This window comes from Desmodus rotundus, chromosome 13, assembly GCF_022682495.2.
Source record: "Desmodus rotundus isolate HL8 chromosome 13, HLdesRot8A.1, whole genome shotgun sequence".
NCBI lineage: Eukaryota > Metazoa > Chordata > Mammalia > Chiroptera > Phyllostomidae > Desmodus > Desmodus rotundus.
The window spans coordinates 22,808,843-22,833,675 of record NC_071399.1 but is presented as its reverse complement, the minus strand read 5'-3'; the positions used below and the strand labels follow the sequence as shown (position 1 = coordinate 22,833,675).

Genomic DNA, 24,833 nt, shown 5'->3' with positions numbered 1-24,833 from the left:
AATCATAATATACAATTTTTATATGTGTACATGTGGGTCTGAGTATACACATGTGTATATATGTATGATGAACATATGTTTATAAATGTATATACACAGGAGAATGACATTTAACAAAAATTTAACAAAGTATCTCTGAATAATAGGACCACATATGGTCACTTTCTTTACACTATTCTAGAGTTTATACATTTTCTATGATGCAGATGACTGTAGAGATAATGATGATGATGATTACAAGTCCAACAACGAACTCTTCTCAATGCTAACTCCAATCAACTCATTCAGTCTTCCAAATGATGCTGAGAAATAGGTATCATTATTATTCCCACTTTACAGAAGTGAAACACAAGGTAAGCAATTAAAACAACTTGTCCAAAGTCTCGGACATCTTCAGCGCTTAAAGCAGAATTTGAATGCAAAGAGTCTAACTTCAGATGTGTATTCCTAATGGCTATATTATATTATCCTTATTATATATCCTTACTAAACTATTATAAAATGTTTTTCAAATCAGCTACCCAGTGCTTTATATGCTTCATATGTGTAATTTCTATATTTTCATCAGGATATTCATAAAAAGATGGAAACATAATCAGACTAGAGAGAAGGATAAAGAATGTCCAGCAAACTAAGTCTGCGTTAATCCCCTTATCCCAAGGTTTTAGCTCAGTTCATTCAACCTAATTCCCCACCCGTTAGTTTGAATATAAAATATTCACATGGTAAATATACTATAAACTATTAAGAATAATAGTTTGACTTTCCCCAGAAAAACAGTGCTGTATAAATGCAAGAGAATTTATATCTACAACTACTTTTGACACTATACACAAGATGTATTCAAAATGATTATGTTCATAACCCCTTTTGAAATTCTTTCTTGTTTTTCAACTGCCCTAAATCTACTGTTTTACAGTTGCAAGAAAGGTATTAAGAACACCTATAAGAGGGATATCTGAGAAAGTGTTCCTCAGGGAAGTCATACTTGAACCGAGATCAGGGGGGCGGAGCGAGCAGGCCAGGCAGCAGGAACAGCACACGGCAAGGCCCTGTGGCAGAAGCAGGCCAGTATAGCCGAAGCATTTCATAGCATTTAATGGATGGGTAGAGAAAGGTGATCCTACAAACAAACACATTACAGGAGCATCCAGAAACACATGAAAAATACTAGAACATTCCACACAAAAGCCAAGGAAAAAGGTTTCTTCTAGGAGGAAATGGTCAGTATAGTTGAATGCCACAGAAAGGTCAAGTAGACCTAAAAATGTCTGTTGGATTTAGTGATACGAAGGTCGCTATTGTTACTTCTTCTTAGTAACGCTGCTTCACTACTGCAGCTTAGCTTATCTGGCAGAGTAGGAGATGGAGTGAGAAGAGATCCACAGCATTATAAAATCATGCCAATTATGTGATAGCGTATGTATGTATAGTATACAGAAACAAAGAGGAAAGATATACAGTGTAATTCACGAATAATATAGTTTGAGATTATGGATGACTTTTTTCCTCATTTATAATTTTTAATATTATGAATTTTTATACAAGCAAATGTTGTAGAAAAAGGGTTTTAGAGGTAAGGGTGAGCAATGGGAGAAAAGGCAGGACAACTGTAACTGAACAACAATAAAAAATTTTTGTTAAAGAAAAAGGGTTTTAATTTGTCACTTTTAAATTATAGAGCTAGAAGAAAATAATAAAATATAAAATTCTGTACCTTCATGGATTTAGCAGCATAACCTTTTAATGAAAGGAAGAGGAAGAAGAGTGTTTATTTGGGGTTCTTACTGTAGAACACAGATAAACAAATTAAGATTCTAAAAATCACTGGTTTTAGATAGGTAATGTCAAAAGGGATAACTTATTTTACCAGTTCTGTTCAGAGTCTCTCGGAAACCTTGAGCTGCAACATTGTAAGTCTGAAAAGTTAGGTATTTAAGGGGCAGAAGTTGGCAGTCGCCGGAGTTATCAAAGATGACTTGGTCCTGTAATCTTTCTAATTGCTTTAGAATCTTGCCAGCACTTACCCAGCGGCACACTTCTTGTATTCGTTGCCAGAGAAACCACAATTGCCAAATCTGTCACCTTTAGAATTCACATCAATGAAGCAATCTTTGGGGGCCGCCTTGGCTTCTGTAATGTTAAAAAAGGTTTTTTAAAATAATGTTATGGCAAGTTAACTCAGAAATAACAGTATTACCTATGAGTCCACACACCTGGATGAACTGCCTCAGCACCTTTGTTCCAGGCCTTACAGATAGAACTTTTTTTTTTTTTTAAGATTTTATTTATTTTTAGACAGAGGGAAAGGGAGGGAGAAAAAGAGAGGGAAACATCAATGTGTGGTTGCCTCTCGCACGCCTCCTACTGGGCAGCTGGCCTGCAACCCAGGCATGTGCCCTGATCTGGGAATAGAACCCGAGACCCTTTGGTTCGCAGGCCGGTGCTCAATCGGCTGAGCCACACCAGCCAGGGCAGATAAAACATTTTTTGTTCCACATTTTATACTTAACAACCAACTGTAAAAATAAAGTTTAGATTGCACTTAAAAGTTAGTCTAAATGCAAACACTCAGACCCTAAGCAAGGTGCCATTAAATAAGATGAAACGATAAAAAAATTAAAACCCATACACAGTATGGGCAGCGTTTTCACCACAGTCATTCTCACTGTTCTCAAACACACATGTACTGCAGTCTGGATAAATCAGGTGAGGAAGGATTCATAAAAATATTGCCAGCTATCGTTATTTGTTTTTTTTATCTACCCTATATGGAGGCTTAATTAAGGTATTCCTAGTAATGACAAACAGCCGTGGCAGCTGATAAAATATCAAACCATTCTTGCTTTCCTGTATTTTACATATGTATCACTTAATGTTCAGTTTTTTCCACTTAATTATACTAATTTACAAATATTTTTAAGCCAACATGCCAGTACTTTCTATTTAACCTCCAAAATTCACTTGTTTATCTCACACATCTAATGCTATGTGATTTAGTTCAAAAGCAAATGGATACGAGTGAAAGGTCTTGGAGCAAGAATGAGGCAGAGGATCAAGTAACATGAAAACTGAATGCAGACACTTATGTGGGAGAGATGTCGTATGGCAATATCCCTAGCAAAGCTCTTCTACAGAAGGGAAACAGCTATAAAAATTTCAGATGCTCTCCAAAGAAAAAAATCACTGCAGTTCTTTTAGTCCTAGATGTTTTTTGCAGGCCTCTGTAACATCTTTGCTAAATAACAGTACTTACTCCATTAAGATGCCTATCTAAAATTACTTTCTTTAGTCTGGAAGAACCTGCCTATTACTACAAAATACGTGTATCAGAAGTCGAGAGATCTCTGCCACTCTTGTCCCACAGCCTGACTAATATAAATAAGTCCCACTTAATTCTTAAACAGCCCTCTGTCCTCCTGCTTGTCTTACTTACCGTAAGGAAGGGAACACCACAGAAACTAAAGAGAGCAGAAGTCTGGTCAAAATCCACAACTAGCTTCCAAGAAATAAACCCAGTATTTTTTTTTTTAATCTTCACCTGAGGATGTGTTTTATTGATTTTAGAGAGAGAAGGGGAGAGAAACAATGATCAGTTACCTCTCATTCACACCCCAACACCCCAACCTGGAATCAAACCCTAACTTAGGTATGTGCCCTGACCAGAAATCAAATCTGCTCCAACCAACTGAGCCACCTGGCAAGGGCATAAACCCAACATTTTTGGCAAACACCCACTGACTGTATGAGATTGGCTGATTGCCCCTGATATCACCAGACAAGGTAGGGGAGAAAAGGATAAGCTCAGGTATTCAAATTCCCAGCTTAATCACTGTATAAACAACCTGAAAGCTCTGTGTAACCTGAAAAAGACCCTTATCTCCTGTAGTGACAGAGCTGAGTTGGCTAAAAATCAAACCCAGAATCTCGTTTTCCAACTGGCTGAATTACAACCCAAGATGAACTTCCAGCCACACAGGGTGCCTGTCGTTAAGTTGAGGGCAGTGATTGCGAAAGAATGAGACCCTGGAAGCTGAATGGAAATGTGTGGGGAGATCCTCATGACGCTGAGACAAGGAGCCCCTAAATTCTGAAGAGTCGGCTTTGTCAGGGAAGCAGCCTCTCCACCTTCATCTAAGGGGATTAAGCGTGTACTGCATGAAGAGATTATGGGGGCATCCCTGAGGAAGTCACCATGCAAGACAATGGTGAGGGGCCTCAGGACTCACCCCTACCACCCCTCTTTGCTTCTACACCTCTAATTAGACTCAAGCTTCAGCAGACCCCTAAAGGTGACATAATAAATGTGACCCATAAGAAGGTACGTGGCACACCAATCAAATTATTTGGGTTTTCAAATGTATACACATAGAAATATGGAGAACATGTGGAAGAATGAATATTAAAGGTATGTGATAATGGTTAAAAAAGCGAAGTTAAATCAAGTCAAATGTATTGATATGGGCAGAGATTCTGCATTTAATGTTGCAGCAAGGGGAGCTAGGGCTGTAAGTTTGTGAGGTTGGCTGGATGAAACATGAACCAAAAAGTGGCCCACAGTGAATGAGTTGGAAATGTTGGACCTGCCTTGGCTTAATATAGAAAACAGATCCATGAACTAACAGAGTTTGTAATGCTACAGTGGATTTTCCATTGAAAACCTACTCACTCTGAGAGGGTCCAGGAGACACACCTTTCACCGTGATGAGAAATAAATTGTGAGGGAAGCCCCAGCACACCTCAGTAGCTCTGTGATCACTCTTCTCTGTGGGCCACTTTCCACTGGGACCTACAGGCACTGAACTGGGAAACCTAAATGCATGGAAGCACCTGGACCCCCAGCAGCAGGGCCCAGTGCAAAGGCACTCAACTGCAAAGGCAAGGTGGACATGTTGACCACAATAGAGAGCAAGGTCAAAGTCTCACTCGCACAGACCTACGGCACTGGTTAAGCATGATGTTCCAAGTGAAAAAATTGGAAGCCTACTAGTAAATTCTTACTACATCTATAGAAGCAGAAAAGTTCTAGGTCAAGTGAGCAGAAGTCTAACCTGAATCAACAGAACTGAGTCAGGAGTCCTCAAGAATTCCCAGATCTGAGTCACATTGCACATCCCCAGCCCCTGCACTGAAAGAGGACCCTAGTACACTGCCAAAAATTTATACTGTCCATCTTCCTCCCATTCTACCCCAGCAGGATTGAGGGCCTTTTCCCAGCGTGACTGTACACTGTGGAAAAGGAAATGACCAGACCGTTCAGGTACTACTAGACACTGGCTCTGAACAGACACTAATTCCAGGAGACCCACACAGCACTGCAGTCTACCTGCCAGAGGAGGGGCTTATGGAAGTAGATGACCAATGGAATTCTACCTCAGGTCTGCCTCACCCCTGGCCCAGTGTGTCTCCAAACCCATCCCGTGGTGATTTCCCCAGTTCCAGAATGGATCACTGGAGCAGACATAATAGCAGCTGGCAGAATCCCCACATTGGTTCCCTGACCTGTGGAGTGAGGGCTATTATGATGGGAAAGGCCAAGTGGAAGCCACTGGAACTGTCTCTACAGAGGAAAAGAGTAAATCAGAGAGAATATCGCAATCCTGGGAAGACTGCAGAGATGATTACTACCATCGAGGGCAAGAAAGATTCAGGGGTGGAATTCCCAGCACATTCCAATTCAAATCACTTACAGGGCCTGAGCAAAAGGCAAGTGGATCTTGCAAAATGACAGCGGATTATGATAAGCTTTGCCGGTGGTGACTGTAATGACACCTCCAGTGCCAATTTTGGTTTCATTGTTTGAGCAAGTTAACGTATCTTCTGGTACCAGGTATGCAGCTATTGAACTGACAAATGCTTTTTTCTCCATGCTGGTCAATAAGGACCACCAGAAGCAGTCTGTTTTCAGCTAGAAGGCCAATAGTGATACACCTTCACTGTCCTCTCTTAGGGGGATCGCAACTCCCCAGCCCTATATCATCATTTAATTTGCAGGGATTTTAATCACCTTTCCCTTCTACAAGATTTCACAAGATGTCTCTTTACAGGCAAAACACAAGATGTTTGTACCCCATGTGAACGCTCACCATGAAGTGACCTCAGCAGGGGAGAATTTTAATAATCAAATGGATAGAGTAATTACCCTATCCACTTATGACTGGTTCTGTGGCTACCAGTCAACTTCCTTCCACAGTCATCCCTGTCATCACCCAATGGGGTCATGAGCAATGGGTCACGGTGACACTGATGAAGACTATGCATAGGCTCAGCAGCGTGGCCTTGCACTCATCAAAGCCAACCTGGCTATGGCCACTGCTGACCATCCAATCTGCCAGCGGCAGAGACCAGCACTGAGTCCTCCATATGCACCATTCCTCTGAGATCAGCCAGCTACCTGGTGGAAGCGTTATTAAATTGGACCCTTTCCATCATGGCAGGAGGCTTTGTTCTTACTGGAAGAAAAACTTATTCTGGACAAGAACTGCTCTCCAGCCCTGGCTGGTGTGGCTCAGTGCCTGAAAACGGCCTGTGAACCAAAGGATCACAGGTTCAATTCCCAATCAGGGCACATGCCTGGGTTGCAGGTTGGGTCCCCAGCATGGGGCATGTGAGAGGCAGTCACACATTGATGTTTCTCTCCCTCTCTTTCTCTCTCCCCTCCCCTCTCTCTAAAAATAAATAAATAAAATATTTTTTAAAAAGAACTGCTCTCCATGCATGCAATGTTTTTGCCAAAACTACGCTCCACGATTAATAAAATGCCTTATCCACCACTATGGTATTGCACACAGATTTGCTTCTCATTAAAGAACTCACTTCACAGCAAATTAAGTGTGACAATGAGCCCTTGTTCATGGAATTCACTGGTCTTACCACATTCCGCATCACCTTGATGTGGCTGGTTTGATGGGATGGTGGCACAGCCTTTTGAAGATTCAGTTACAGGGCCAGCTGGGTGGCAACAGGTTGCAGGAAGGGGCAAGGTTCTCCAGAAGGCTGTATATGCTCTGAATCAGCATCCAGTACATGGTTGTTTCTCCCATAGCCACAACTCATGGGTCCATGAATCAACGGGTGGAAGTAAGAGTGGAACCACTTACAACCTCTCCTATTGACCCACTGGCAGAATTCTTGCTTCCAGTTCCCATGACCTTACGCTCTGATAGCCTGGAAGTCTTAGTTCCAAAGGAAGAATGCTTCCAACAGGAGCCACAACAATGACTGCACTGACCTGGAAGTTAAGTCTGCTGCCCAGCCACTTCAGAATCCTCATGCGTCTAAATGAGCAGGCAAAGAAAACAGTCCCTGGCCGGGGTGATTGACCCTGACTACCAAGGGAACCTGGACTACTACTCCACAAAGGGGGAAAGAAAGAGTACAACAGATACAGGAGATCCTTTAGGGTGTTTTTTAGTATTGCCTGGCTCTATCGCTAAGGTGAATGGAAAACTACAACAGCCCTATCCATGTAGTACTACTAATGGCCATAGCCTTCAGGAATGGAGACATGGGTCACCCCACCAGGTAAAGAACATGACCCGCTGGGACATATGGACTGGTAATGAAGAAAGCTGGTAAAAATGCCAGCTATGATTACATGACCAGTTATAGAAATGAGGACATTAAGTGTCATGAATATTCTTTTTTGTTATAATAAATATATTTGTTAATATATACAAAATATCCTTGTTTTCTTTCCCCTCTTATTCCCTTCTCATATAACATAAGATGTACTGACTTTATATGACGGTGTAAGTATTGTTAATTTTATGTTCCAGCTTTTCAGTTAGGGGTTATTGAGGAGAAGAATAAACATCACTCAAGGACTTTAATTCTTCCTCTAAAAAAAGGTGTAGTGCATTTCCAGATGTACACAGGATAGTTGTATCATCTTAGGTGGAAGTATGACCTTGTTATTTTCTCCTTTTGGAGATCACATATGGTATAAGGAGATGCATACAGGTGCCAGGTTAACAAGGGGCGGACTTGTGACCGTTAATTTTATGTGCCTACTTGACTAGGCCATAGCATGCCCAGCTATCTGGTCAAACATTATTCTACATTATCTTGTAATAGTGTTTGCGGATGAGATTAACACTTAAATTGATATACCAAGCAGAGCAGGTCATCCTCCCCAGTGTGTGTGGGCCTCAACCAATCAGCTGAAAGCCTACATGGAACAAAAAAGCTAATTGTCCCTGAGTACGAAGGAATTCTTCCTGAGGACCTTCAGAGTGGGACATCGGCTTTTTCCCTGCCTGCAGCCCTGAACTGAATCATCCGGTCTTCCTGGGTCTCAGGCCTGCCCGCCTTTGTTCTAGAACTATACCACAGGCTCTTCTGACTACAGCTTGCTGACTTACCCTGCACATCTGGGATCTACCAGTCTCCATGACTGTGTGAGCCAGTTCCTTACAACAAACCGTGTGTGTGTGTGTGTGTGTGTGTGTGTGTCCTCCCACTGGTTCCGTTTCTCTGAAGACAGAGAACAACCAATCAAAACTAAAGAGAATCAGGGGCCTCCAAGTCAGCCTTCTTCAGACAAGGTGAAATCAGCACAATGCTGATGCTTCCAATCACCTCAAGGTAAGACAAGGCCACTGGTGAACAATCTGCAGTTCAATTACTAGTAAGAACACAGAAAACTAACCAAACCCAGAAAGACAGAGAGAGAGAGTGAGAGAGAGAGAGAGAGAGAGAGAGTGAGAGAGAGAATAAATTATTAGCTCCAAAGAAAATAAAAGGCAAGAAAGCAATTGCAGCTTACAACAGAGCTCAGCTGGGAATAGCATTGATATGATTATTACACAGTACTCAGGACTGTGTGTGTCTATTTTTTCCACAAAACCAAGCAATTCTCCAACAATTCTACTCAATTCTGATACTACATATTAAAAGGCTCAGTCGCATCTCAAGACTGTCCTCCCCACTGCTCTGCCCCCCACTTCAGGCACCAATTGCAAGTCCAGACTGTTACCTGTGTTTCTGACCAGCAAGCTCCAGATTAGAAGTTCCCGCAACCCCGTCCTCACTTTCATTTGCTAGAGTGGCTCACAGAATTCAGATAATCTTTTCACTTACTAGATTATTAGATTGTTATAAAAGGATGTAACTCAGGAACAGCCAGATGGAAGAGATGCATAGGGCGAGGTATGGGGAGAGGGCACAGAGCTTCCATGCCCGCCACAAATGTGACACTCTACCTGCATGTCCACGTGTTCACCAAGCGGGAAGCTCTCCAAAGCCTATCATTTGGGGTTTTTATGGAGGCTTCGGGACACACATTAAATCACTGGCCATTTGCGATTAACTCAATCTCCAGTCTCTCTCCCTTTCCAACCCTCTAATCACATGGTTGGTTCCCCAGGCAACCAACTCCCTTTGGTTAGATAGTACCTTCTACAGGTCACCTCATTCCATAAACAATAGTCACTTTTATGGCTCCCATCACTTAGAAAATTCCAGGCATTTTAGAAGCTCCCTGCCAGAAAATACATGAAGACTGAACATATATTTCTTACTATAAATCAAAATACCACAACAATCATCACTGCTGTAACTAAAGTTACAATTAATCCATATTAAAGGAATGAAGAATGAAAAATGAGCATCAGTGTAATAAGAGTTGGCAAGAGTTGAAAGAAGAGAAGAAACTGAGTTATCTTCCACGATGAGAAATTAATATTTAAGGCCTAGCATGGAAAAAATCAAAAAGTAGCATTATCAAGAGATCATCTAAAGACCTGGATGCAGCAAGTAAAAAATAAAATCAGCTAGATATGGTAAAGTGGTTGCCTTAAGGGACAGAGATATTACATACAAGTCCACTTGATTTTTTTCATAAAACCTTGTAAATAATTTGGATCTCTACGTGTAAATATAACTTTAATAAAAATGAAAACTTTAAGAAGAGAATTAGAAAAAATTTAAAACATCCTAAATACCTATCAGTAAGAGAGCAGATTATACTTATATAATAGAGTACTTTAATGCACAATGATCTCCATGTATCAATAAAATGGATTTATTAAAACTAAAAATACATGTACACACATGCATATATTGTTTTATGCACAGAAGAGAGGGGTGATAAAGAGACCGCAACAACAGAAATCGCCAGTTGAATTTGGGCACATCAAATTCACAACCGTGCTCGCCTATAAAGAAGGAAGGAAGGATGATAGGAGACAGGAAACAAAAATGCTTCAATTTGGCAACAATTTCTTATTACCACTTCTAACAAAAACTAAAGAAAAACTAAATAAAATCCAAGCAATCAAGTATGAATAAAATATCTTACTTGAGCCAAAGATGACTTGACACTGAGCATCATAATACTGGCACATGCCATTGTAACAGTAGGCCTTGTTATTCTGGCAGGGGTATCCATTCTGAATAAAAACATCTGGCTGGCAGAACGGAGAAGATCCGTTGCAATATTCTGGAACGTCACATTCGTTGGATTTTCCTCGACATAAAGTACCTCCAGGAAGAAACTAGGGTACCAAGATTCAAATGAAATAGGAATATCAGGACAATTCCCACAAATTCATCAGATTAGAAACCACAGTATCTATATCTATAAAAGTTCTAACAACAACAAAAGATTAAATATCCCAACAGAACAATGAACAGAGGCCAATAACAGGCAATTCATAAAAGTCACGAAATACAGAAAATGAAAAAACACTGCCAGTAAGGCAATCAAAAGAAATGCAAAATAGATAAAAACACATTAAACTAACCTATCAAACTAGCCAGGATCATAACACTCGCTAGCACCTAATGTTGACATAAGGAAATAAGCATATTATTGCACTTGTGGGTACAGAATGGCACATCTGTGGAAAGTATGTAAAATGTGTGTCAAAAATTATTAACATGCATGTTCCACCCCAACAATTCTAGTTATAAACAAAAACTGGAAGCAATCTAAATGCCCATCATTAATTGACTAAGAAATTACAGCATAGCCATACAAAGAAGTACTAACTATACAATCATGTAGAATTACATAAATGGGAGAAAGTCCATTATCTTATTATAAATACAAATAGGGAAAATACTATCTGTGTTTACCACTTACCCCCCTGCACATACGCACTCTCACAATCACATTTATACAGGAAAAAGTAACTAAATTAATAGCGTTTTATCAACAACGGCTACTTGAAGAGGGTTAAAATGATAGTCCTTCACCCTCTGCTTTCTATACTTTGGGACTGTTGAATTTCTTAAAATCAGAAAAAAGTGTTTCTACTTAGGAAATCTCATTAGACGATTTGTCATAAAAGAATGTCATGCAAAGCTGCAAACAATGGTATAAAACTTCTCGTGTAAGTAATCACGTAACAAAAATAGTGCTCTCTTAGAGATCAGAGAAAACGAATTCTGATATATATGTATTTTTCCTTTTTCTATTTTTGTTCAAAATATGGAGGAATTTCTTACCCGACAGTCTTTGCAACAGTCGCCATATGCACAGTCAGCAGATGACTTAAGCTTGCAAGTGCTTCCTTCACAACAAGGGTCCAATTCACATTCCTGTGACGAGAAAATGACTGTCAATACGGAAAGGATGTATTGTCATCAATATTCATTAATAAAATTCTTATCTTAGACCCAAAATCTACTTCTCTCGAACCTGGCTATAGCAGTAAATCTCTGGAAACAGTCACTATCCTTCTGGATTTGTCAGCCACTCTTTAGCTACAACTATTTAGGTCTCAACATATATCAAAGGACTGATATCATAGAGTATGTGTCTTTGCCTCCTGATACTGCCAGAACGAGATACCACAGACGATAGCTTACGCAAAAGAAATTGATGACGTCACAGCTCCGGAGGCTAGAACTCTAGGATAAAAGTTCTGGCCAATTCTGCTTCTGGTGAGGACTCTCTGCCTCACTTACATACAGCTGCCTTCTTTCTGTGCTCTTAAAAGGCCTTTCTTCAGTGTGTGTGTTCAGAGAGAGACAGCAAGTGAGCTTTCTAGAATCTCTTCTTAGAAGGACACCAGTCCTATCACATTAGGCAGGGCCCTACCCCTAAGACTTCATTTAACCTTAATTACCTCCCTGAAATCCCCATTCTGTCCATAACAGCATATTTAATGATCACTGGAAATTAAGCATCCACGAATGCACTTCTCTTCGTGCTCAGGGTCTGACTTCTCTGTTCAGTGGATCTTTACCCTTTGTGGATATTTTCAAGCTTTCCTGGCTTCTCCCGCCCCACTTTGGGCCACCATGGCACCCCACCCCCAAACCTCTTACCCCCACACACACCTACTCTCCTATGTTCCAACTAATGTCCTCACATCTGAACTGGTTGGGAAAGGAAGGAAAAGTGGGAAAAGGAGAGAAGAAGATAAAGGAAAGGACGAGAAGAAGAGGAAAGGAAGGAAAAATAGGTTTCTTATTTCTTATTAAAATGAGACATAACGTTGGGGGAAACTGGGTTTATAATTACTTCGTAATAAAAATTTAAAAATAAATGAACTATAACCTATACCTTGCACCAAACAAAAATATTAAACCAAATGGATCATAGGCCTAAATGTAAAAGTTAAAACTATAAAGCTTCTAGGAGAAAACATATGCAACCTTGGATTAGGCAAAGATTTCTTACATATGACACCAATAAAGCACAAATTGATAATATGGGCTTCATCAAAATATAAAACTTGTCAAAAGATACTGTTAAGGTAATTAAAAGACTAGCTATAGACTGGGAAAATATATTTACACATCATATATCTGATAAAGCCCTTGTACCCAGAATATAAGTACTATCCAAATTCACTTGAAGAAAACCACCCAATTTTTAAATGGCAAAGAGTTTAACTGGCATGTCATCAGAAAAGACATTACGGTTGACAAATAAGCACATGAAAATATGCTCAAAATCACCAGTCCTTAGGGAAATGCAAAGTAAAACCTCAGTGAGGCACCGCTTCACATCTGACAGCACAGCTATCACTGCAAAGACTGACCATATGGAGTTGCGGCGAGGATGTGAACGAACCGGAACTCTCACACACAGAGAGTGGGAATGCAAAATGCAACCACTCTGGAAACCAGTTTGAAAGTTCCATATGACACAGTCGTTTCACTTAGGGTGTTTACGCAAGAGAAATGAACACATGAGTTCATATAAAGACTCGTAGGTGAATGTTCAAACAGCTTCATATGTAATAGCAAAAAACTGGAAACAGCCCAAATATACATCAAGAGATGATTAACAAACTGAGGTGTGTCCATACTACTCAATGATAAACAGCAATAAAAATGAATGAACTACTGACACAGTAGCAACATGAATGAATCTCAAAATAATTATGCTTAGTATATGAAGCTACACAAAAAGAGTTATTCCACTTACGGGAATTTCTAGGAAGTACACACTAATGTGTAATGACAGAAAACAGACCAGAGACTGAGGAGAATGGGGGAACAAACCGGGGTGGGAAGAAGGGATTAGCAAGGGTCCAGAGACCTTTCTGGGATGATACGTTCTCTATCTTGATAGTGGTGATAGTTTCACATATGTGTATAATGTGTTAAAGCTTATCAACTTGTGTGCTTTAAACATGTGCAGTTTAATGTTGCCCAGGTCTTCAACTGCCAATCTCTTACCCTTTGCTTTGTCCTGACCAAATTTCAATAAGGCTTCTTTCTTTGGTTTAGGTCCCTGAATTCTGCTTGTCCCCTCCCCCGCACCCCCACACACAAAGGGTGGAAAGTGTCCCCCTTGTCAGCTTCTCCTGGAAATCAGCGGACCACAGAAAAATACTTTCCTCTTGGTCCTCACTGGTCATTACCTCTTACTTCTCGGCGACCCCTTACAACTTTCTGCTTATCTCTGCTCGCCCCTTCCCCTACCCTGTTAAAGAAAAAACTTTTCCTCCTTGACTCTGAAACACTTCCAGATTTCTGAGACCAGAGTGGTCTCCCTGTCACAATAGTTTTTCTTCTGAAAAAAGCCGTTCCTTACCTAAGTCCTAATTCAGTTTTTTGACATTGTATCTAATTATACTTAAGTTGTTAAATTTTTTTCAAAAACACTGTAAAACACACAGATGACTTCATAAAAATATAGAGAATCACAAAATAGACTGTGTATATAGGAACTGTGATTATGATAAAAGCATCATTTTAAATGGTCTTGTAACAACTGACTATCGATGGAAAGAAGTTAATTTTCTAGCTCAGTCTACATGATCCCCTCAATTAAGGAGCTAATATAAAAAATTTAATGAAAACATGCTAGAAGTTAAGAGGCAATGGTGATAATCTTAAAAGAGGCATACTACAAATCTGGTCAAAATACAAAACTCAAAAAGTCTTAAGAAATATAATTGATACATTTGCCTTCATTTAAATTTTAAATTTCAATTTAATAAAAATACGTCAGATGAAAGCTGAATGACAAGAGTGACCCAAGATAAACTACAGGCTCTGGGTGAGGATGATGTGTCCATGCGGAGCCACCTCTAGTAACAAGGGCACCACTGCGCTGCAGGGCGCGGACAATGGGGACACTGTGCATGTGTGGGCACAGGCAGCACATAGGAACTCTCAGTACTTTCCATTCAAATGTGCTTTGACCCTGAAACTGCTCTGACAGATAAAGTTGATTAATTTTTTAAAGCTAAATGGTAAGCTACAGGCAGAGAGGAAACATATTCAACATATAAACAGATTCAACATTATAACATATTCAACAAAGGACTTTGCACCTAATACATGAGTTGCTAAAAATAGATTTAAAAGAATTAAACACCCTGACCAGTGTGCCTCAGTTGGTGGGGCATCATCCCGCAAAGCAAAAGGTCCCTAGCTCAATTCCCAGTTAGGGCACATGCCTGCGTTGTGAACCAGGTCCCCCATTGGGGTGTGTGTGAGAGACAACAGATGGATGTTTCTCTCACACATCGATGTTTTGCTCCCTCTCTTTCTCCCTCCCTTCCCCTCTAAGAATAAATAAAATCTGGAAAAAAAAATTGCTTTATCTTCTCTAAAAAAAAAAGAATAAAGAATCCACAACCTAACATAAAAACTGACGAGGGATATAAAAACAATAATTCACAGAAGAAAATTATGCATGTGGTCTATAAGCATATGAAAAGTAATAAAGACTAAATGAGCCCTGGCTGGTGTAGGTCAGTGGATTAAGTGCAGGCCTGCGAAGCAAAGGGTCACAGGTTCAATTCCCAGTCAGGGCACATGCCTGGGTTTCGGTCCAGGTCCCTGATAGGGGGAGTGCAATAGGCAACCACACATTGGTGTTTCTCACCTTCTCTCCTTCCCTACGCCTCTCTTTAAAAATAAAATAAATAAAATCTTTAAAAACTAAAAAGACTAAATGAAACTTCAAACATAATGAGTCAGGAGAGTATATGAGAGGAGCTAAGGCTTATGGAAGTTCTCACCCTCTACATAACCCTGAGGACCCTACAGGAAGAACGCCATGTTTGTGATAAACCTCTATGGTTCTGACTGCCTGTTCCCTTCCATACGTATCTTCGTCTCGACATGCAGGCCCGAGTGAGCGTGTGGCTTGCCATGTCTGCACAGACTGGGTTACAACCCCTTCTTTTTCCCAAAATAAATCCTTTTTGGTGATGAAACACCTATTTGATATTATTTTCCAGTTAATAAAAGATATAAAATAAAACCATATTTTCTTATTTTCACCCACTGAAATTAAGAAGACATTCATCATCCTGTGCTAGCGACTCCAGTGGGCACCGAGTGCCACGATATCCTGCTGGTACAAGTGCAAACTGACACAGCCTTTCTGTGTAAAATTTGGTAGTCTCTAATAAACTCAAAAGTGTGGCATTTTTCAATTCAGTAATTCTACCTTTATGTAATCATCTTAGAGAAATACTTGTATGTATATAAGGCACATACAAGGGTGTACTGTTTGCAACAGAAAAATACTAATTACAGTCAGTAAGTGTCCGTTAGTGACAGTACAGGTACATCATCGTCCATCCTTCCGTTAGAATACTAGTTAGCAGGTTAAAAGACTGTCTACATAATACAATGACGTGAAAAATCTCCAAGATAAATGAATAGAAAAACAACTCTGCACATAACACATTAAGTCTGATTTCATTTATGTAAAAAATAAAATCCTAAAACAAACACAACTCTTTGTAAGTGCACTGTACGTGTGAATATAAATGTACAGAATAAAGTCTGAAGAAAAACACACTGCTTGTAAGAGTTATTACCGCTGAAGAAACATTAGAAAACTTATGGGGGAAATAAAGCTGTGAGAGGAGAACTTTGCTTATTCTTACTATTTGAAACTTTTATGCCAGGAAAAAAAGAAAGCTGTGATATTTGAGAGGGAGGGGCTGTATTTTTTTAAGAGTAATTTTGTAGTGTGAAAACTCAAGAAGCAAACAGACTATTTCAACATGTTTGGTAGTGAACTCACAGGAGAAAGTGAAACAAAGTATCTAAGAATAAAGAACTGAGAATGCCTGGAAAGGAGGAGGGCTTAGTTATCCTAACTGCATAAGGTTAATTTAGAAATTAAACATGCCTATGAGGCCTTGTTGGCCTCATTAAGGACAATAGGAAAAGGAGAATATAAAAACGTCAATTTGTGTGGCTTGCTGTGAGGATAACACCACACAAACACTGAGCAGAGGTCCCTGACACGCAGCAGCAATGCATGAAAGCCCGGCACAACTTCATCATAAAACACAGACCGTCCTTCTAGAACGTGAAGTCTTCTGGCCAAAGCCGGGTGTGGTCAGGTAAGGAAGAAGAACTTATGGAAAAGATTGGGAATGTAGTAAAGTTTACACATAAATGAACAAATTTCTTTAAAATTTAATGCCAGGCCTAGGAGGAAAGAGCCAGAGTAGGCCATTTTGAGAGGAGAATGGCTAAGATCTAGAACGATAATAATGAAGGTGAGCATGGGCTTGTGGCAAGAAGTGTGGGTAACAGGTGTGATAAAGCCACAGATCAGTAGGTAAACTAGAGGTGAATAAAGGGAGAATGTTAATTTCAGAACCAAGAACCTTGTCCATGCGTCAGCTTCCATTTATTATTAAAATCAGTTCAACTGAATAAATACTTCTGCCAGGCAGTGCCAAAATGTGAAAGCTTACAAGTACAGAGCCAAGTGAAAACCTGATTCGTTCTTTAAAGTAAATACATGACCCAATAACCATAACAGAAATGGTAGAAGGTAGCAAAAATACAAGAATAAACATGGCGTTTTCCTTGACATCAAAACAGATGACACCATTAGTTGTGTCCTGGCAAGAACGAGATGACCAATCCCAGGAAGATATTTCCACAAACAAAATGCCACTAAATGTTACTTTAGCTCAATGCCAGAGTTGCCCAAAGCAAGCTGCTTTATTTTTGCAAACCCTGGGGTTATTGAACAAGGCAACAATCAAAAATTAAACTGACCTTTAGAGTACCACAGTCACATTCTTCCCCGGGGTCCACCAGTTTATTTCCACAGAAGGGAGCACTGTAGGCTTCATCGGGCTTTGGAATGTTAAGAAGGCAGTTTCCTCCTCTATTTAAAGTTAACTTCTCAAAGTCCTCTGCACTGCAACTGCTGAAGTTCCTGGAGCCTCTGTAATAAACACCAAGAAAAAGAGCTTACGTTTAGCAATTATTCATTTTGAAAATTTGAAGTCATGCCTTCAACCAACAAGAAATGAACAGTTTACTTTTATGTAGTCTTTACTGTATTAAGAAATGAATAGTTTAAAAAGCAGAAAAGAAGCTAACCAAAAGAGAGAAATGAGAATTCTATTTCTAACAAAAAAAGAACATTATTTCAGTTACTGTAACTAATTACTATTTGGGTTACGCTATAATATACCTCCATGAAAATATCTTCCAAACCATCACTTACCATGAAATACAAAATCAGATATCTCATCATCGGAAGAGAGCTTAAAAGTTATCTAGTCCTAGTTCTAATTAAGTTTTAATTATCTTCCACAGTAAAACATCTTCAAACATTTGAAGATAGCTATACGTTTCCCCAATCTTTTTCTCACTCCACAAATAGCCTTCACCTGTTCCCCTGGCTATCACTTACTAGGACGCACTACAGCCATCACGAAGCAGGATGCACAGTGCAGAAGTTCAGCTACAGTGTGAGGTTCAAAGGCCTTGTAGGATAAATCCTGAGAACAATGGTTAATACTTAGAAAGCTAGATGGGCACCTAGAAACTGTCCAACTGGAGCTGTCCATGTGAGATTTAAACGAATGCAATTTTGATGCATTTTATATGGTCAGGGTTGTTTAATTATTATTTTACTCAATAACTATCAAATATTTTCAAACAATCCCACTGGCTGTTTTTACTTTTGGAGACAAGTTGGAAACACACCCATATATACAGCGAGAATCTGTGAGAAATCCAAGTCACATTAAAATTTTATCAGGGAAGCCCCGACCAGTATGGCTCAGTTGGGTGGGTGTCATTCCATAGAGAAGGGAAGGGGCACTGGTTCCCGGTCAGGGCACATGGCCAGGTTGTGGGTTCAGTTCCCCATCGGGGCATGTACCAGAGGCAACCGATCGATGTTTCCTTCTCTTTCCCCCTCCCTCCTCCTCTCTCTAGAAGTAAATAAAATCTTTTAAAAATTTTTATCAGGGGAATTTGGTGCCCTGAAAGAATCTCTTTTTCATCAGTTTGAACAATGATGCCAGAAGTAGCAGTGGGAATAAACACTGTTGCATTATAGTTTTTGAGAAAGCATTCCTATCTTTGTTGAGTCTGTATGCACCAGAAATCCAGAAACAGACTCCTTCTGTGAAACTGTGTTCCCTGGGCATACAGTTCACACTCTGCTTTGCTCACTGGCCCAGAATCTCCAGGGAGGCAGACAGTCCTGGCTCTAGGCTCTTGGGCAAACAGTCTGCCTAGAGCATTTTGGTACCGTTAGCTACTTTTGACAAAGAGGTCTTTCAATATGGGATGCTGAAGGATTTTAACAGATTGACTGGCAGAGAAGAAACCCATACAATCATCTATGACAAAAGAATGAGCAAAGACAGTATTTTGACTCACACAGAAAGTAAAGGCATGGCACTAGGTTTTTGACAATAACAAAAAAACGTGTTTTCCACATTCTTCTTTTTCTTGCTACTCTATTTAGAAATATTGTGAGGAGTCCTTTTGTACAATATAATTCATCCAACAAATATTTGTTAAACATCCTTATGTACAGGCACTCTCCTCTTCTAAGGGATAAAACAGCAAATGAAGCAGACAAAAATCCCCAACCCTGTGAAGGAGACAGTCTAGTGAGCGAGACTATAAACTTAGTAAGTAAATTTGGTAGCATATGAGAAGACAAGCGCCACTGTGGGGAAAGGTGAAGAGGTGAAGGGGGATGACCTATATAGCGGGAGGAGTAACTACAGTTTTATTTACTTGTTTTTTAATTGATTTTAGAGAGAGATAAAGGGGAAGGGAGCAGGGGGGAGAGAGAGAGATCGATCGATCTGTTGTTCCACTTATTTATGCATCATCGGTTGATTCTTGGATGTGCCCTGACGGGAGATGGAACCTGCAACCTTGGCTTATCAGGGACAACACTCTAACCAACTGAGCTACCCAGCCAGGGTGTGACTGCAATTTTTAAAAGAGCAGTCAGGGCAGGCATTTCAAACATTATGACAACTGAATCAAAACTGATTATCTGGGGTGGGGAAACATCACAGGGAGAAAGAATAGCAAGAACAAGAACCCGAAGAGTGAAGCCCAGCTGGCATGCTCAAGGAAAAACAAAGCAGTGAGTGGGGTTGGAGTGGAATGAGTCAATGAAGGAGCGAGTAACATGCGATACCATCAGCAAAGATCAGAACAGGCCATGGTAAGAAACTGACTTTCTCCTATGAGGGAAAGGAGGAGACCGGGGAGAGGGAGAAGGGAGAGGATGGCACAAGGGGCAGTGTTGAGCAGGAGCCACTTGATCTGAATAGGATCACCATGGTTACTATGCTAACTATGCTGGAAGCTCTTGCAGAAATCCACTTGAAGATGATGACAGATCAACGTGACAGCAGGGGAAGCAGGAAGAACTGTTTGGATTATTTATGTTGTAAAGGAATAGCCATTAAGAAGAAGAATGTGACAAAATAGAGAAGTCAAGGATGACTGAGATTTTTGTGCTAGACGGAAGAAGTTATCATTAACTGACCTGGGGAAGACTGTGGGCAGAGCAGGTTTTCGGAAGGACAAACAGGAATTTGAATCTAATAGGCATCAAGTGGAAATGTCAAACTAGAGTAAAAATTATTTGATAAACAAAGAAGACTTCAATTAAACAGAGGTTTGTAATTGTTTTTCATCTCCTATTATTGACCTTTATGTGGTTAGTACAGTACCTGACACATAGTACATATTCAATAAAGTTTTCTATAAGAATATATTAATCAGACAATAGCTACAGGAATTTTGAAGTCATATGTATATTCCTACACTTGAGTCCCTAATTTTAATCTACACAGATCCACCACTTCTAAACTAAGAGTACAGTAAGACTTCTAGATAAAAAATAAATACAAAAAGCCAATTTTTATTTTTATATAAGTAATTAGAAAGTTAATTTTAAAAAGATATTTATAACAGCATCTAAAAATATACAGTATATGAATAACACTAGAAAAAGAAATTATGTCTCTATAGGGAAAATAAATATTTTTATTAAGAGGGATTAAAGCAGATCATGGACTTGAAAACGCCATACTAAAAATGTGATCTCTTCCTCTTAAGTAAATTTATTCCTGACTGGAGAAGCTACCTGGTATAAATACAAAATTGTGTTAATTCTTCACCAAACTAATCTAGAGATTTAATACCATACCAATCAATCCCCCAATAAGGCTTTTTGGTAGAACTTGATAAGCTAATTCTAAAATTACATAGAAAGTCACAAACAGCCAAAACATTCTGTTTTTCCGACTTTATTTTTTTTCTTTTTATTAAACTTATTGGGGTGACGGGTTAGTAAGATTACATAGGTTTCAAGCGGGCAAGTCTATGACACATGATCTGCATAATGCACTGTGCGCCCACCGCCCAAAGTCAGACCTTCTTACATCACCTTGTATTTCACCCCCTTTACCCTCTGCTGTTCCCTAACCTCCCCTCTGGTAACCGCCATACTGTTTAAACACGTAGATCAAAGTAGGAGACCTTGCTTTATACAACCAATTATAAAGCCGTGGGATTGAGGGAAGCGCACTTTTGATGAAAATATAGACAAACAAATGAAATCGAGGAGCCAGAAACAGACACAGGTATTTATGGACACTTGATTCATGACCAAGCTGACAATTAAAACTAACAATGAAAAGAAAGTCTTTTCAGTAAGTGGTGCCAGTTCAACCGAGTATCACACTGGAAAAAACGCCACCTCTACCTTACACGATGCACAAATGGTAATTCGAGGTGGATTATGGACCTCAACATCAAAGCCAAAGATAGATGAAAAGTGGGAAAGAGAATAGTATAAGTGAATCTCTGTGACAGTAAAGTTAGGGGACAACTTATTAACTGAGACACAGAAAGGAACAACCATAAAGGAATAGATTGATAAATTAACAACTTTTCACTACAAGTCACAAAAAAATTATAAAACCACTCTACGAAAGAATAAAGATGGACGACCCAATTTTTAAAAACTGGGGAGAAATGAAACAGTATCTTCACACACACATAAAAAAATTCCAATGACTCATAAATACGAGTAAGTGATCTAATCTCATCTCATTAGTAGGGAAATACAAAGTAAAAGCACAATAAAATACCACTATACACTCAACTTATTACTGAAGTTTACAGTGGATATCAGTCATTGGTGAGGTAGACAGGGGGCACCCACTGCACCCCACAACACATCCCTTCCACCCACCTTTAATTTTGGCAATTGTTATGGTGGACAGTTCCCCGCAACTCCTACCTCTAAGCTTTTCTCCTCAGGTACAACTCAAAAACTACAGGGGAGTTAAGTCCCAGGGGGCAACCATCAAACCAAAGAAAGATGGAAACAACAAAAACGAAAATGTATTACAGCCGCCTACATCAGAATGGACAAACGTCACAAACACAAGGCCGACTAAAAAAAGCCGCACCAGGAAACACACTGTACACAGCACAACCTCCTTACACATGGGAGATACATTTCAAGTTCCCCAGCAGGTGTCTGAAACTGTGAAGAGTACTGAACCCTATATATGCTAAATTTTTTCCTATATGCACGTACCTGCGATAAAGTTTACTTATAAATTAGGCACAGTGAGAGATTTACAACAATAACTAATACTAAAATAGGACAATTATAACAATATGCTGTAACAAAAGCGATGTGAATGCGGTGTCTCTTCCTCTCCAAATCTCTTCCTGTACTGTGCTCCCCCCTCCCCCCTCTCCACCCCCCTCCCCCGTGGTGATGGGAGATGATGCAATGTCTGCAAGACGAGATGAAGGGAGGTGGGTCGGCTAGACAGAAGGATGATTCACGTCCCAGGCAGGACGGAGCAGGACCGTGTGAGACTTCGTCACATTACTCAAACTTACGAATCGTTTATTTCTACAATTTTCTCTTTAATATTTTCAGACTGTGGTTGACTGCGGGGGACTGAAACTGCAGAAAGCAAAACCGCAGGTAACGGGACTACTGTCGTTCTGCTCACTAACTCTGTTTAGTCTACTCTATAATTAGAGCTCCAGAGAGGCAAACACTAAAGTAGTTAAGAATACATATTTAGATGGCAAAACTGTAAAGAAAGGCAAGGATAACGGTTAACTTTAGGGAAAAGGGTATGATGGGGAAAACCACAAAAGGGATTTCTGAGGACTGGTAGCAAGCGACAGGCCTCGGGTGGTCACTCAGTGTTCACTTTATAAAAATGGGTTCAGCTATACATTTGTGTAGCTAGACTTCCTGTGTGTTTTATTTTTCACAATACAAATGTTTAATATATCACAAGTTGTACCAGAATAAGAAGACCCAGAGAGAGTATCCTTGGTGCTTCCCTTCCTGCAGTTATGCTCAGTGGAACCTAGTAAACTAGAAGGCTGTATTTAATCAGGACTGAGAAATCCTTTAGGAAAAAAAAAAAAGGATGCATTTGCTCAACCTGATGGAGGTTGTCAGAGATCAGGAAGCTGACACGAGACACACCTTCTACAGGAAGCAATCATCCACAAGAAAACAGAATCAGAGATAAAGGTCACAGAGTGAGAGGCAAACTGGGATGCAGAGCAGGCTTTCTATGATTTAAAAAAAAAAGAGAGAAAAACACGAGATGCAACGGAAAACACCACCACTAACAAATCTAAGAAATTTATGTCAACCGGTAGAGCAACTAAATCCATTTCACCCAGGAACAGGCCAGAGCCGTCTGTCCAACGAGGCCCACCAAATCTTACAGTGTCAGTCCGACACGATCTGTGTTATGCCCACTCTGTCCGCTGCCCAGAGTACTTCTCTGTCCCAGGTGGAAGTTAGTGCCATGTCCTCTGGAACGGCTTCCGTTTTCCTTAAGAGAAGCAGGTCCCCCCTCCATTCAGTAATGAAGATCTCACTTACGTTCTTCTGTTGCAAGGTGGAAAACCTTTATTCCTCCAAAACTTGGTGTTCCTAGATCTAGGACATTCTTCCCTTTGCCCTCATTAATTTCAACTTACTATACTAGCATATAAAGTTATTATTAAAAGACCAATAAGATTTGTAGAAACTCACATGCTGACTTGCTACACAATCAAAGAACCTCCCCAAAAGGCTACAATCAACAAATAACTATATCTATACTAAAATCCTTATTAGATTGCTAAAGAAATGTGTGAAACTATTATGGTACCAATAGCAATGGGAAAATAGTATCAAGGCAATCCACTCAGATCTATTTGAAATATAATCACCCCCTGCAAACCTTTTAAGAACTCCACAGCAAAATTAACAACAACAATATTTCCAGTGTACAGCATCAGTCCCCAAGAACACAGTCCCGGGAACACTGGTAACAGTAACCACCTCAAGGTTCGACGCTAGTAAATGTTGTAACAGGACGGCACCTACGCTTTTTCTGTAACACTTCTAATAAGTTGTTTTGTTTTAGCTCCCAACTAAAAATAAATATTTTCTCAGAGCAAAATGACTTTAAAAACACAGAAGAGCCAGAAGAAAAATGAAAAAGGACCTGAAAGATTACCACCAAAAGACACAACACAACCAGTTAAACATTGTGGCATATAGCCTTCCAATCTTTTTCCACATGTTCATATTTTTCTAAGATAGAGATAATTCACACAAGGATGTTCCATATACTCGCTTTTCACGTGAATAAGTACATTTTAAACAGGCATATTATTAACGACCAGCGCTCCACAAACCATCCTCTGCGGTGCCCTAGGGCTTCTAAGGAAGTGCCCTCAGGGGTTCAGGTCTGCTCACTCCCTGGGCACAGCGCACACACTGCCTAGGACCCACCATGGTTTCCGTGGCCCACAAAAATGTTTTAAGCTTAATTTCTTTTAAAATCAGATAAAAAAAGGGAAGTCACAATAATAAATAATAATAAATTAATAATAAATCCAGACTGGGTTATATTCATCTTTACACCAACACAGTCATAAATTATAGTTTTTAATATTTGTAAGTGGAGAAGGGGCAAATAAAGGCAAAAGTAACTAGGACGCATGGACATCATAATGCAGCCTGGGGGGGGGGGGGTTATATTTTTTGCTCTTTGCCCTTTCACTGTTTGAATTGTCTGCGACATACCTAACTCTTCAAATCCACAGATGGTTTTCTTCTT

At 39.8% G+C, this 24,833-nt stretch overlaps 1 protein-coding gene across 2 annotated transcripts in view; it reads right to left on the bottom strand.

Moving 5' to 3' along the window:
* The window catches only part of ADAM9 (ADAM metallopeptidase domain 9), a 97,442-nt gene that overhangs the window by 31,911 nt on the left and 40,698 nt on the right, over nt 1-24,833 (bottom strand). For both annotated transcript variants that reach the window (XM_024562838.3, XM_024562837.3), the window contains exons 12-15: nt 17,449-17,620; nt 11,452-11,544; nt 10,301-10,496; nt 2,028-2,133 (exon numbers count right to left, since the gene is read on the bottom strand). In XM_024562838.3, coding sequence (XP_024418606.2) covers nt 2,028-2,133; nt 10,301-10,496; nt 11,452-11,544; nt 17,449-17,620 — 567 coding nt within the window. The remainder of the gene's footprint in view (nt 1-2,027; nt 2,134-10,300; nt 10,497-11,451; nt 11,545-17,448; nt 17,621-24,833) is intronic.